The sequence below is a fragment of the Agrilus planipennis genome, unplaced genomic scaffold, assembly GCF_000699045.2.
Source record: "Agrilus planipennis isolate EAB-ADULT unplaced genomic scaffold, Apla_2.0 scaffold119, whole genome shotgun sequence".
Classification (NCBI taxonomy): Eukaryota; Metazoa; Arthropoda; class Insecta; order Coleoptera; family Buprestidae; genus Agrilus; species Agrilus planipennis.
In genome coordinates this window covers 20958-35989 of record NW_020438931.1, presented here as the reverse complement: position 1 = coordinate 35989, position 15032 = coordinate 20958, and the positions used below count along the sequence as shown (strand labels likewise).

General features: G+C 35.7%; 2 protein-coding genes and 1 long non-coding RNA gene across 4 annotated transcripts in view; 1 reads left to right on the top strand and 2 right to left on the bottom strand.

The window, feature by feature from the left end:
• Window positions 1-598: 598 nt before the first annotated feature.
• LOC108736725 lies at window positions 599-10372 on the bottom strand. Of its 2 annotated transcripts, none has more exons than XM_018469273.1 (5): window positions 10204-10372; window positions 8987-9296; window positions 4788-5152; window positions 3587-3851; window positions 599-1572 (listed from the first exon to the last, which is right to left on the bottom strand). In XM_018469273.1, the coding sequence occupies exons 1-5, from the start codon at window positions 10213-10215 to the stop codon at window positions 1190-1192; spliced, it is 1335 nt and encodes a 444-aa protein (XP_018324775.1). In that variant the 5' UTR covers window positions 10216-10372; the 3' UTR covers window positions 599-1189. The 2 variants fall into 2 exon arrangements, with proteins under 2 accessions (XP_018324775.1, XP_018324776.1); XM_018469274.1 differs by having other exon boundaries at window positions 4788-5149.
• A 1457-nt stretch (window positions 10373-11829) lies between these two features.
• LOC112904369 overlaps window positions 11830-15032 on the top strand; it is a 15671-nt gene continuing 12468 nt past the window's right edge. The window contains exon 1 of the long non-coding RNA XR_003231051.1: window positions 11830-12042. This is a non-coding gene — a long non-coding RNA (uncharacterized LOC112904369). The remainder of the gene's footprint in view (window positions 12043-15032) is intronic.
• Window positions 12173-13692, bottom strand: LOC108736726 (palmitoyltransferase ZDHHC23). Its single transcript, XM_018469275.2, has 4 exons — window positions 13443-13692; window positions 12858-13370; window positions 12628-12804; window positions 12173-12567 (listed from the first exon to the last, which is right to left on the bottom strand). Exons 1-4 carry the CDS (start codon window positions 13553-13555, stop codon window positions 12372-12374), a joined length of 999 nt encoding a protein of 332 aa, XP_018324777.1. The 5' UTR covers window positions 13556-13692; the 3' UTR covers window positions 12173-12371.

The following is a 15032-nucleotide window of genomic DNA, read 5'->3' as shown; positions in this document are numbered from 1 at the left end:
GATGCATGCAAAATCACGCACGCAAATAACAACTACACCAACCGGACTTAACAATGATGATAATGGTAATAATGTCGACCGACAATATTTTGAAAGTGAAACGTTATCACCGAAGAATCGAGTAATGGCTGGTTACGCAAACATGCACGAAACGTGTAGAGTTTTACTAATGTAAGTGAGAGCCGTGATTCTTCTTTTGTTTTCTTTTCTTTTTTTTTTGTTACAAATTGCAAGAGGTGCATACAATGTTATGTATCCGTGATTGCTACCGTTTGGATTACGGATGATGTTGTCAGTTTGTATAACGTTTCCATAAAACAAAAGTATAAACGGGATGACGATAAGGGCAATGTATCGTTGTTATTTCTGATGATGATGATGATGATATAAATCCAAACGGCATGACTAAATACATATGAAGATGATTATGGAGCACACACAACGTTATGCAGATAAACCTTAAAAATGGATCGTCGATTGTCAGCCCTAGGTTCGGGTTTGTTTTTAATAATACGGCGCTTGCGATATGTTTTAACGCACACAACGCCTAACAACCCTCCTTAAGAATCTAAATACAGTTGTCTATTTTTTGTCATCATTTTTTTTTTTGCTTTCTTTGTGCTGTTTGACATAAACACGGTGGCAGTCGGTATAGCTTTTTTTTTTTTATACGGTAAGGTATACAGTTTGTTTGTCTAGTAGTAGCACCCCTTCTTTCCCTATTTAACGGTTCGTCATCTTATTAGGCTTGGATTACACTTACGGGAGAAACTTGAACTGCTACTGATTTGGCACACGATCTGCATGGAAGATCTGCGATTGTTGGTACAACTGCACGCACGCGAGCGAGAAATGTTATTGTGATAAATTATAATAATATATTTGGCACTCTTCTAAAAAGAATACTGATTAGGGTGGGGACTATTAATTAATACTGTTACGCAATTAAAAAGGAACGGACCTGAGTGGGTTTGGTTTCATTTCATTTGGCCAAAATCTATTTTGATCAACTCAAGTTTCTCGAAACAATCAGATAATTGTAAAACGGTGTGGCGCTTATATGTAGGCACCGATAATATTAAGATCTTTTTGCTATTCGAAACGAAAACAAAATTAACACGTTGCGTTCTTATTATGATGCACACGCCACTCGTTGACATCCGGGATTAGTATGTATGATTTAAAATCTTCACAGCCTGTCTTCTTCCTCTTCCTCCTCTTCGATTTCTTCCGCGGCGCCCTCGTTCTCCTCCTTGTATCCCGGATGTTCGGAAATGGCGTAGTAGTTTCCGTTATAAATAACACCGAGTTCACGTAACACGTCCCCGCGAATAGTTGCCTTTATGGTCCAATTGTAACAATCGTCACTCTCGCTTTCTCGATCTAAGCGTTCGACGTCTAAGATCTTAGAACTGAGCCGCTCCAAAATAATGCCGATATCTTTGATCGTCAAGTGGCGCTTTTGATCTACGCTGAGCTGATCGATAAGCAGAAGGAACTTTTCCGAAGTTATCGCCTCATCTTCCATCACCGTGTTTTCCGTCTCGCTCTCCGAACTCTCGTGATCGACCCCTTTCGTTCAAACAAGACATCGTTCACTGTTAGCTACAGCGTGACGGATTAATACGGAACATTGTAAGAGAGGATATGATATTACATCAGGATTTGTAGGAGATCACTCGCCATCCACTCTCCCACATTCATACGCATATTTGTAATTTTAGCCGTTACAAAATAAACGCTAATATGAGAACAAAAACATTTTTTGTGGAATACTTCACAAACTTTATTAAACTTGTCTTTGAGATGTCGTTAAAGCTATTAGGCCATTTTCAAAAGATATAGAAGCTGAAGTAGAACTAGAACAAATCAGTTTGAACTTGTTCAGGTAGTACGTATATTGCTCTGAATTAAAAGAAACCCCCAATCGGAAGGCGAAACGTTGGGATATTGTTAATTCAAGACACGATTTTACCTGAACAAATTCAGATTGATTTGTACAATTAGCCGGAAACTTATGGTGAAACATCATAATAATAGGTAATAAACACTTGGAGAAGTTTCACTAAATTTTATTACGAACCTGATGTACATTGCAATACTTAATGCATCTCCAGGAATACTATTAAGTACTAAAGTTTCAGTAAAAAAGAAAAAAACTTTTGGGTGTTTCATTCCCACCAACCAGTAATGTTGGTGGGCGGGCAGTCCCTCCGGACTACGCCGGAACGTAATGGGTGGGTGGTGGTTCGGGTGAGAAAGTTGAGACGGACGAAATGAAGACAGAAGAGAATGAAAGATTATCTGTGGAATATTACTGCCTCAGCTTTTGCCTAGGTGATCCAAGGAAACCACAGAAAAACTTGGACCAAGGCAGACGGACCAGGAATCGAATCGGCGTTTCAGTTACAGTATTTTTCTTAAATACTAGGGCGATTAGGAAGTATTAGCTTAGGATCTAGGAGGGGGTTTATACCGAAATGTAGATTGAGTTCGTAATAACAAATGTCTTTTTATTGCTGCAATAACTAACCCTTACCACTGGTAGAATTCCCCAATTTTTTGAAATTGACCTAATAGCCGTAGTGGTATCGTAATGAAAAACTATTATAAAGTTTATGATGTATTCCTAATTAACGTAGTATGTTTGTACTCAAATTGATATTTAATATAATATTAAAATGATTCACAGCGAATGAATGCACTACGAACAACATTAATTACATTAATTAAAAATTTTACTCAAAATCAACCACACAACTCAATAATCTTAAGCTTTCTTGCAACATCACCCAAAAATTAAACGTCAACCATCAGCGTGGCTCATTTATCAGATTGGATTTGCATTTGTAAAAGAAAACTTCGAGCCATATCTTTTTTTCATAGTTTTCAATGCATAGAGTAATAATAATAATAAGGAACGAATAACAGAGCAAGAAGGTAGAAGACATGAAGAACTATCAAAAAGTACCCCGTGGATGTTAGGCAATTTTGGATAATTTTTGTTTTAATCCTTTAAAGTACACAAAAATTACAGTTTAACAAGAAATTACATAATAGACTCCAGAAACTATTAGAAATCACTTAGTATAAAACTCTAAGAACTTGGAGCTGTTTTAGATAATCGCTGAGGCTTCTGCCTTTTTGGTTTCGCATGACCGTTTCTTAAGAAATTAAGATAGGCATATCAATAAAAATTAACTATTCTGTATCCGAAAACCAAATCATTCTGCACAACAATACTTTTACTACTCGAAAGAAATTGGGTTTAATGTGGAAAACCAAAAGTGGAATCAATTCTTTGAATATTTTACTACAAACAAATATAATCGTGTGAAAGCGTAAGGGTGTTTTTCCTACTAAAGATAAATAAATCAGAGTTAACAAGAAAGGACATAACACCACCTACTTGTGCTAATGAGGAGTGCACGGTCGCCGACCTCCTCGACGTTAATAAAATCATGTGCAAACATACGTACATACATATATACTTATCTACATACATACATACAGTGAAAACGACACACAACACTCAAGCGTAAGTGTGCGAACGTACGTACTATAAAGTGGGTGACATTATTCTAACCTGGATGTCGTCCTTCGACGTCGAGGAATCGCACGTGGCGCGACGGTGGTTGTGGTGATGTTTGCTGTTGAGCGTCTTGGATAGGAGACGTCGCAACGCTATGCTTATGAACGGCAATTTTGCGACCCTCTTCGTGCAATGCGCAACAATGAAAATCACACTCGATGGTACCGTTAGTTTGGGGACTGCCAGAACGTGGCAGATGCACATGGTGCGCGCATTCGGGGGTGTGAATATGGATCGTCGTACTCTCGATCGAACTGCCCTGTGTAGAATAGCTTCTGAAATACTTATTTATACAGGGCTACCGAACTTAATTCCAATAGTACCTATTTGGTTTTCTAAAATCTCGAAGTCGCGTCATGATAGGAACGAAACATTTACATGGTCTGTTCAATATATACAGGAACGAACGTTAGATTAAAAAGCACATGACCGTTAGATCATTTGGTGCTAGAAGGAATTTTTTTTCTGTGGTATCTACCACTCGCTCAATGATGAAGACAGGGAACAACTTTCAGAAGATTGATGGACTAAAGAATACAGTTCCTTTCAAATGGATTAGGAGTTACAGTAAAGACCGTGGAAAAATGAAGTGTAAGGTCTGGGGACCCTCGACTCCCTGTGCTGTAAAATGCATTGAACATGAGCGATCTCTTGTGCTTTCCGATCGATCGCTGATCAACAAAACTTAGGAAAACGCTTGTACATTTGAAATTTAGGAAAACATAAATCTATCCTAAAATAGCTGACACCTAAGAACGAAATACTGCGTTAACAGGAAGAACATTGTTTTAAACCTCTGGTAACACAACTAACAGTCCTATTCGCAATGGAAAGAATGAAAAGTAAATGAAGGAAAAAATGTCAAAAAAGTCAATTCGGTTTCAAAACTAAAGTTATTCATATATAAATTTTGTAACTTCCTGAAAAGTCACAATGTGATGAAACATACATGAGATGAATACTAAAAACTTGTAGAAATTATAATTTAACCATTTAATTATCTTCTGTAGCATGATAAATTAACAACAAAATCATCTGTTTGAATTTCCCAACCGTTCTTTCGACTCGACAGTCTCTGCCTTTACTTCGTTACCATTCAATCTATTTATTTTCCCGACAGAGATAAGATATTGTTGCCGTAGAAACAATAAAAACTCTTACTGAAAATTGGTCAGTTGAAAATTCATTACATTACCTGTTTAGGAAGTCTATGAAGTGGAGGTGGCGGTTTGACCTCGTCATGATTTATCACAGTGATTTGAGGACTAGGGTATCTTGGAGCTTGAGCTGAGGGCTGCTGATAGACGTCGTTGATGACCGTTTCCTTTTTGGTGGCGGTTTGGATGACCAACGAGGGCCGCTTGCTGGGCGAATACTTGCCAGGTGCCGGCGAAGGTGCTTCCGACGAAGCCCTTGAAGGTCCAGGGCCTCGCTGATCCCAATGCAGTACCACCGTGACGCGACCCTTGTTATCCATAATCTTCCAAGAGGGTGTCTCATCGTGCAGCTCCAGCGCGTGTATCGCTTCGCATACGATCCGAGGAATTGCCGAAATTGCTACTACGACAAAGACAACAATTAAAAAAAATGAACAATTTCCCAATGTAAATTTTAAAGATTTATGACGTTTTTAATATCAATTTGTCACTGACTATTTTGGTCCTGAGCCCCGTGGAAGTCAATATTGGTACCTATTACGCGTGTGTCATGCAGCGAAAAGAACTGCATAAAATGTAGTCTTAAACTTAAGTGGTCACATTTAATAGGTGACTATTCGCCTTTTTCTGATGAATTACTGCTATATTCCTAGTTCAAATCGAACTAACTTTAATTCCAGACTTTGTCTTTATAAGAATAAATAAAATTGCGCCAGAATTTAGAATTGTTATAGATGGCAGTGGAATTGAAACATTCCAGAATTTGGTACATTTGGAATTTTTTTTAAATCCTAGAAACTCCTGAAAATTAGAAAATAAAAAAAAGAGTTTAGTACACCTTAGTTATTGTGTTCACTATCATTTTTGGATTTCTCAGGATAAACCTATATGTTAAGAAGAGATTTTAACCACCCACTCCCACCCACGCACAGATACTGCTGCCAACTCTCTTATTTTCGGTGGAGAACCAAGGACTATCTAATACCATAATCGCGAGTGGGGGGTAAGAGATAGTTGTGGAAAAAAGTAGGCGTATAAGTACACACACCTAACTTTTATGTGTCTTGTTTCATTCGGTGCTCCCACGGGACCACATTATCTTAATTGACCCCATCTCGTTCCCAGAAGAAGAGCGCACGAAAGTTAAACTCAGGAACAATGTATTTTTCAGAAGTAATAATTCGAATTAAAATGAAGATAATGATAACTGTACGATGCAATTGAAAAAATTAAGAAGCTGTAGAAAGTAAAATCAGTCAACCAAGAATAGTGCGGAAACGCAAACATTTCAATGATTATTCAATAATTGAATTGAATGATTATGTGTAGCACAATCACAGATTTGATGAAGATTTAATTAAAATTAAAGCGACGTCCATCAGAATTGGTGCACAAAAGTGACAAAGAGTTGTGGATGAAGAATTGCAATCATTTGAAGAACATAAAATATGGGAAATAATGGGTTAGACATTAAGAGACATATTACAAGCAAAAGCAGGAGTCAAGAAGGACAGAGGTATACCTAGATTGGATTAGGTACACTACGCAAATTCTAACTCTAATTCTTAAAAAATGCATAAAAAGATTGGGCAAACATAAGAAGAAGTGATCATCATGAAGTCATGACTAGTTTAAGTACTTCTTAAGAAGGAGTACTGAAAATGTTACATAAAAATTGGAATGTAGTCTTTCGTGACTAATTTGTTGTCGTTGGCACGATTCAAATGTAGGAAAGGAGATCCTTTTACAGGAGTAAAGGATAACTTTATTAGGCATTACCTGCCCAGGAATCGTACAGAATGATAATGAGTATAAAACACGTTTTATAAAATGTACCATGAACAATGGTGTCCAAATTCATTATTTCTCTGCTTTCGCCGGGTTCGATCCTGTCTGCCTTCGTTATCCCACGATTCCTTCCCTTTTCATCCCTTTGTAGATAATATTTTGTCTTTGTGTTTTTCGTAGTTAATTCAGTTAATCCCCGGAGCAGCAGGTGCACGAGTACGTAGGATGCCGCGAGCGTTTCGTGCAAAAGAGATTTTGCGGGTCCGTGGAGACCTCAGCCCCGTCAACGCCCAAACGGCATCGTCCCACACATATACACATACATACATACATTCACACACCATCGACGCGGACGCTATTCGAATCGACGACCGAGATGGTGTTGGCGGGCGACGCGCCAACGTGTTCCGTCGACGTCGCTGACTCCCCGACGACGATAATTTCACGGTTTCACCTTTTAGGCCGGTCGCACATTGCAAGAAAATTTCTGATATTCACCGGAAGGCGCTCCATACATGCATTTTGTTGAAGTCCGTTTCGGATGATCGCCGGATGCTAACCAATCGGACGGCAAAAATTTATTTGATCAGAACGCCGGGAGGCGCGCTCTCTAAACATTTTATTTTAGACGCTGTGTCAGACGCGACGTAAGTTCATTGTATAAACAGTGAGAAACAAAGGCGGAAATTGAAGATCTCATTATGTAGATCGAAAAGTACTTATACCCTTGTTAGGATAGGAACTATGTGACAAAAACTATTACAATAAAATGAACCTACACCTGGTCTAGGAAGAAATTTGCAAATAAATAACTCAAAACTGAGTAAAACAATCATCTTCGTCTATTTTCGACTGCGGTGTACCAACGATTCTAACGGCCAGTTACGAACAGAACCTAAACTTGCTGTAACAAAATTTCTGACATATTGTGCGGGGTGGCACCGACGAACATCTAACAGAAAAATTCTTACAATATGCGGCCTGCCTCAAAGAGCAAAGGTCTGCCTCGAAATAATATAACGGCTAATTTCTGCTCAATTTAAGGACCGTTCCTAAGTAGCAATTACCCTTATATACTCGATAAAATCATATCTGGGCAGGTGCTGAGTCGTAACTGATGGTCTTCCACAGACCACGGCCAAAAAAACCGGATCGATATAGTCTTTAGATTAATTATATTCTTTTATAGCCAAAATAGGTGTATGAACCGATAAAACCTTAATCAGACTACTAACCATGTATTGTTATTAGTGATGTTTCTTCTAAAATTTTAATGTTGAAATAGTCATGTCTTTTTAACTTTTGAACAAAAATAACTGTATGACCTAATCTAATCCGCTAGATCTGTACTGGTTATGTTATCTTTCAAAAATACTGCAATATCTTTCTGGTCTTATACCTTGTAAATAATTATACTGGCCTAAAATCTGTCCCTATTTGTTACAACCTACAAGTTTCTATAGATTTTAATCAATATTACCAAATGAAATTTTACATGTAAATACTGTAGATAGAATGTCCTTTTATGCATATAGAAAGAAAATTGTTTCTTCTTTTAAAAACTCCCTTTATATTGAAGTAGAAATAATTACTTCAAAAGAAAAACGGTATTCCCTAGGTACTTGATTAGATATGGAACCCTTGGAGTGTGAGTCAAACTCGCTCTTGACTGATTTTTGTCGCGTATCTCAGCATGTAGGTAAGATATCGTTAGAAGGCTTTTGAAAAATTACATCCTAAAGATTCTATTTAATCGCTTTCGTTTTGGAATAATGTTCGTTTGTTCCTCACCACATCCGACCATGAACATCTTAAACTCTTTTACCTGTAGAAAAGGTAATTTATAGAACTACTAGGAACTTATTCCACTAATAGAAAATAGAAAAACGGTTACCAACGGAATACAATAAAATTTACTTATAACGTACAAGTTTATAACGGTTATAACGTACACCATATCGAAAGTCGTTCTTATGGGACACTCCGTAAAAAGCTAATTTTTATAAAATACTTAGTTATCGGTTATAGCGTCCTTCTGATATATAGTAGGTATGAAAAATCTGCGTCCGAACATCCATAAAGAGCAAATATACTCATTTTGTATCTCACTATTAGCAGCCTGTATTTATTGGCATGAAAGTAAAAGGCGACTTTATTGTTCTTGTTGCTTTCAATATCCAATGTATTTGTGAGTTTATTAATTAGAACAAACAGACTCTTTGTAAGAATTATATGCCTATTTGTCTTTTAACAAACTTTGAATAAAACGTACTGATTTTTAAGTTCCCCTTCTCGTACGTTATAACCGAATTTGACTGTTATTATTTATGTGTCACTTTGTATAGCCGCGATAAAAGTAAAATGCGTAAACCGTACGCGTGGGGTAGTAACACATGTTTCGAGAAAACAATCGGTTTTATCATTTTTTTATACATAAAAAAAAGCTGACCTGCTTTGATAACGTCGACCCCCTGCGGTAACCAGCGTTCTCCGGGCCTAAGCAGCAGCAGGACAGTGTTCGGTGGCAGCGTCCGAAAATATTCGGCGTCCTCGACTTGGGTGCCGTCGCTTTCCAATACCAACCTTACCGGCTCGCCCACACCGACGCCTAATTTTTCGCGACCTCGCTGCACCAGCTCCTCCAAACTGCCCACCACCAGGCCTTTGCGCACGCTACGTCGGCCGTCCCATAACTTGAACGGACGCTTACCGCCGCCACCGCCACCGACACCACCGACGACTCCGACGCCACGGGCCTCCTGTAACACACCCATCTTAACATCACTTACACAAGCCTCTTGCGCCCCCTAACCATTTTATTAACTACCCATTCCGCTTTCGCTGGAATTATAATCGTGTTAACCCCAAAAACCTAAATATGTATACTATGAGCGTTTTCTTATGATTATCATCTGCATTTTGATATGCAATTTTTGAATATAGGCAAAAATTTTGATTTTCATCGTTTTATGTGTAAAAGAAAACAGAGGAAGAGCAATTAATTTATTCTTTAGTAAGTACGTATTCATAAGTTTGATTTTCTAATTCAAAACTGAAAATTTGACCTATCAGTTCAAAAATTAGGTATATGCTCAAAAGATTTATCGCTTTTTATTTAATTACTACAAACAACGTGAAGATTTATACGATAGAAACCCAAAACAGTATAAAAAGGGCAACTACCTAACAAACCCATACCTCCTTGTAATTATTCATTAATTAGATACTACCTATAAAAAATTCGCTCGTATATTTTTAAGCAAAGCTTTTATCACAGTTCATAANCCCCTGAAGTCTTACAAAAATTTATAAATTGAAGTTCATTTGTATTAAGTTTTAAACATTCAGTTCAAACGGTAAATGTATTAAATGCCCAAAACTAACCCAACCCATGTCATCAACCTCGGTTTAACAACACATCAAAAAGTCATAAATTCTGTACGGATCGAGTTTGAGTTAGTTCAATAGCAAGTCTGAATACGCGTCCCTTCAAAGTTTCGCTTATTTAAATAGGATAATTTTACCCTTTGAATTTGAGACAGCGCCCTAAAAAAGGAAATGTCCCCATTCTATACGACAAGAAGGTACATTACGGAATGGATTTTCGCGGAAGCCAAAACCAAGCGCATAAGGGCAAACACAGAAGGGCGATATTAAGATAGATACCTCTCTAGCCATTAGGGCATTTCTTCAGCGGTGCGGCTACCAGCCAGTGGTCGGTGGCCGCTTTTCACTCTAAGACTAACACTTCACGACCGCAACACTACATATTTTCCACGGGCCCGTGTCCCGTTTTCTATTCATTCTTCGCCGAAACGCTTCAAATTTCAAACGTCCTACAAGCCACGGCAGCGGCCCTGCAAACTGCCCCGAATGGTGCGCCACCTATCCACCGATCGATGCCGAACACAAGGCGCGGCGACCTCCTACGCGCAGGACATCGCGCGCATTGTTAACCAGAATTGTTGCCTTTGAAGACTGTTTCCTCCTCATAGACGAGCAACCGAAGCAATTTCTTCACGTCTTCATTGCACTGCGTTTTACGCCAAAAACCGCGACCGGTTACGTCGTATCTATCCCGCAAGTCCTACCTCGTAATGGCGGCCGACCGTCATCAGTCTGCCACCATCTTTAACATGATTCAGTTCTTTTCGCAATTTCATAATTGGAGACCCGGATCCGATAGATTTTACCTTCTCGCGATTAGTTGACTTAATTTACGTAACGACTGAACCATCATAAAAATTGGCATTCAGTGCCCAAAGTAGGTACCCTTCTAACCCAACACTGATCAGCGCCATTAGGAAATCAGATGGAGCCCGATCTGTCATTGGATTATCACACTAATACGATGAGGAATAGAAAATTTATTGACAAATATTCTAATAAAAGGGTCCCATTAATAGGAAATGCTTGGTCCGGTTTATTTTCTCACTCCGAACCTGAACAAAATTGAACTTGAAAGTGAAAAGTGGTTTAACGTCATCGATTCCCTAGCTCTGTATCAATTTATTTTGAAATGATACAAGCACAGGTACCTACCATGCATGGTACCACCGGTACCACTAAGCAAGGACTCTATCCTGGCTAATGTCCCTATACCTGAGTCTAATGTTTATTCACTTCACGTCTTGTCTTGCCATTTCTTGTTCTTGCTTGCATGGGGAGTCCCCAAGCTTGTTTTGTCTAAATTCATGAAAGAAGGATTTTGATAGTGAGTATGTAGAATCTTAATGTATCTCAGACCTAAATTTTGTGCTTTTTAAGTTATTTACATTAACTTTTAAACCATATACAAAAGAAATTTTTGTTTTTTTTTTTCTTGCTCACAAATTTTTTATCTTGATCTTACAATAATAATAAGACAAGAAAAAATTAGACAAGAACGGTAAGTTCGAGAAACACTAAAGACCAATTACTAAATTTTCTTATTTAGTGATGAGTAGATACTTACTTTTTATCTTTTTATAATACAGTATCTAATTTCAAACCTGTTAGTTTGCCTGAGAAAACTAAAAATATCAGAAGCAAAACAAACTGATTCTTATCCTATAAAATTATAAACAATCTGATTATTTTATCGTAAGGAAATAGAAAAAAGAACAAATTATCTTCAAACCAAAAGAAAAGTCGGAAATCCATTTTGGTTTAGTATTTAATCGTATAACTTTTAGATGTCGCTGTAATCACTCGGTTAATAGCTCGTTTAAAAGGTTGTCTAAGCAGCAAACAAATTTGTAATTAATCGTAGTAGTTTTAAAATTTTAACCTAAAAAACTAAACGTCAAAACGATTCCTTTAAAATTAATTTTTAGTGAATTTTTAAATGAAACGTTCGTCAAAAATATTGTTTTATAATCTCAAGTGATCAAGAAATGGAGTGATTTGTAATTTTTGAAAATGTTGAGTTACTTTTATTACTTCTTAGTGCGTTTGGGGTGATTTTCAAAATACGCGAAGTTGCACACTGACCAAAATTATTGTGAGAAGCTAAACACCTTCAAGGTAAATAAAATGAATTTTTAATTTATGTTATAATTACTTTCGGTTTGTACATATGCTACATTTATTACTTATTATGAGTAATTATTATTACTTTTTGCCACACTTAGATGATACTGGAAAGGCAAAATAAAAAAAAAGTTTAGCAGATATATTTTTAATGAAATACCTAATTTGTATGAAATAATTTTATCTTAGGTATCTAATTCAAAACTAAGCATATTTTACAGCTTCTCACAAATAACAATTACATGCAGTACACAATTTTCACTGATACATAAACAGCTACAATATTGACTCATTCCTATTGTATGTACTATATAAGACAATTCTTAACTCCACATGACTTTTCTGTTATGAGACCTTTTCCTCCCTAAACCACATACAATCTTTTGCAAAAATGGCAGTGAATTCCATTCCTCTCCAGTAAAACCAAATATTACCAGAACTACTTGATAAATAAGTAAATACAGTATATAAACTGTAATTAAGAGACTATAAACAGCACTCACAAAACTTAGGGCTAATCTGAAATGGCAATAATAAAAAGTATGCCTTTTAATAGATGATGAATTTTTAATGACTCACTCATAATCTTCATATACTTCAGAGCAATCATCTGGAAGTAGGATTGTTTTGTAAAAATTAAAAGGATGGCAAATAGTTGTCAGTGTTAAATTAGAACTGTATACTAAAGCTGATAAGGTCATTACCAGAAATAATAAATAAAAATTACGATTGTGTTGTCCTACACAACAGTTAAGACTAAAAAATATTTAAATTAATTAATTAGTTTTAACTTCATAAGATAATCATACCAAATACAATGAAAATCCTTTCCTGGTATATAGGTTTGACAAGATGAACATTCATCAACTTGAATTGTACAACCACTTTCTCTTTCATATTTGCCTTTTAAATTATGTGTTTTAACTTTCATTAAATAGGCAGCTACAACTGCAATAATAACAAATACATTTACAGTAATGTTTTCGCTTATTAATATCTCCAGATATGGAATAACAAGTAGTTCAAATATTAGATAAATGATTAAGAATGATATAATAGTCCATCGCAAAAATAAGATTTTCATATGTTTAAATTTTTTTTTCATAATTATTAACAGCAAAAACATAAAGAAAAAACTAAATACTGTATTCCACAGGCTTAATGTGGCAATTAAAATTAGTAAAGGTAATGCAAAGCATGGTATAATTGTCTCTATAGACAGCCTTCTTGCTCCACCAGGCCAAGGCATTCTTATTCTATCTTGGAAAGTGGTCATTATAGCTGTTTTATGACTGGCTTGTATTTTTTTACCAGATATTAAACTGAAAAGTAAATGCAATAGTCCAAAATACAATTAACATTTCAAATAATTCTTAGTTTTAACGACTTCTTACTTATCAAAAGCCTCATCAAACTCTAAACAGTTACAGCAGCAAGTCAGAATATGATTTCGTTCATTGTTAACATCATAATATTCACAGCAACATAAAGCTTCATTCTCAAGCATTTTTTTCTCACACCATAATGAAAACAGTTTAAAGAAGTATTTTTGTATAAAATGATTATTGTAACTTTAATATCCTGTTAACCTCTTTGTTCAACTTTGCTGTTGTTTGGCAGTAATTTTAGTTTCAACGTTACATTGGTAGTAGATCTAATTACTCGAGTAGTAGTTCAAAAATAGTGACGTCTGACATTTGTGAATTTAACCCCACTTATTTTCAACAAATTAGTGATACTCGATGCTCAATTAATTTTAAATTCATTTCATTTATTCTTCACGGTGTAATAAAATGTCATTAGTTTCAAAAATAGTACTTACTTCAGCTTGCATTACATCAGTTGGAATTATTTCGTATGTCCACTATCGACAGCAACTGGATAGGTTTGTCGAAATATGTTTATTTTTGAGTATTTAGTAAATAACAAAACATATTTAAGGGAAAGGATGCATGAAGGTATTGTCAGAGATATTCAAAGTCAGCAGAGAAGAAAAGCAGAGAATTTATTCTATTTACAACAACAGATTGACTTAACTAAAGAACTTAAAGCACAATCGACTAGTAGTAATAGTGGAACAAGTTGATAAACACCCACCAATTTGACTGAAATGTTACGTAGTTTTGTTTAATTAGGTCACATATAATTTAGATCACTATCTCGCCGGTCTGCCCAATGAACCCTTCTGCTGTCTAAATTACTATCACCATATCTAAAACTTTTTTGAAGTTCATCAATGGACTGCCTTACATATTCTTCTTCATAATGTCTCTTATATTTCCTTATTATTAAGAAACTACATGTCACAAGAATAACTTGAATTAATAGCCAAGCTATAAGAAGTCCTACCAGAAGAGAGTAGTCAAAACATACTTCATTGTTTATGAAATCTAAAACAAAGTTGTATTAACTATGATTTCTACATTTCAACATTTTAAGTGCAAATAAGGTTGTGATGACTCTCCAGTTATTTAATTGATTGAGTATTTTTAATATCTTGTGCTTAAGGCTAATAGATAATATTTTTTTGGGGGACCAACGAAAAATGCAATATAACTTGCAATATTACAGTTAGGCAATATGAATATTTGAATTTTAATATATAATTTTTTCTTTAATAATAGTCATTACCGTATCCTGCAATTAAAATCTTATTTTCTCCATACAGTAGTTTATCTGGTTTGAGTTGCTTGTTATTTCTAACTATTATAACAAAATCCAAAGGCATTTTTATTGCGTGGTGCTCCTGCTCATGAAATTGTTGTCTGTCAATATTTTTAACTGTGGTGCCATTAATTTTCTCTATTAGGGATAAGAAGCGCTTCTTTCTATAAGTTAAATTTGCTACATTTTCGCAATTTATCTGAAAATAAAAATGTGATAACTCATCAAAATCACCAAATATTAATAGTCAATAGTATATAAAATATACCAATATGTAAATAAATATTAACTGTTTAAATACAATTTTTTATATTAAAGTA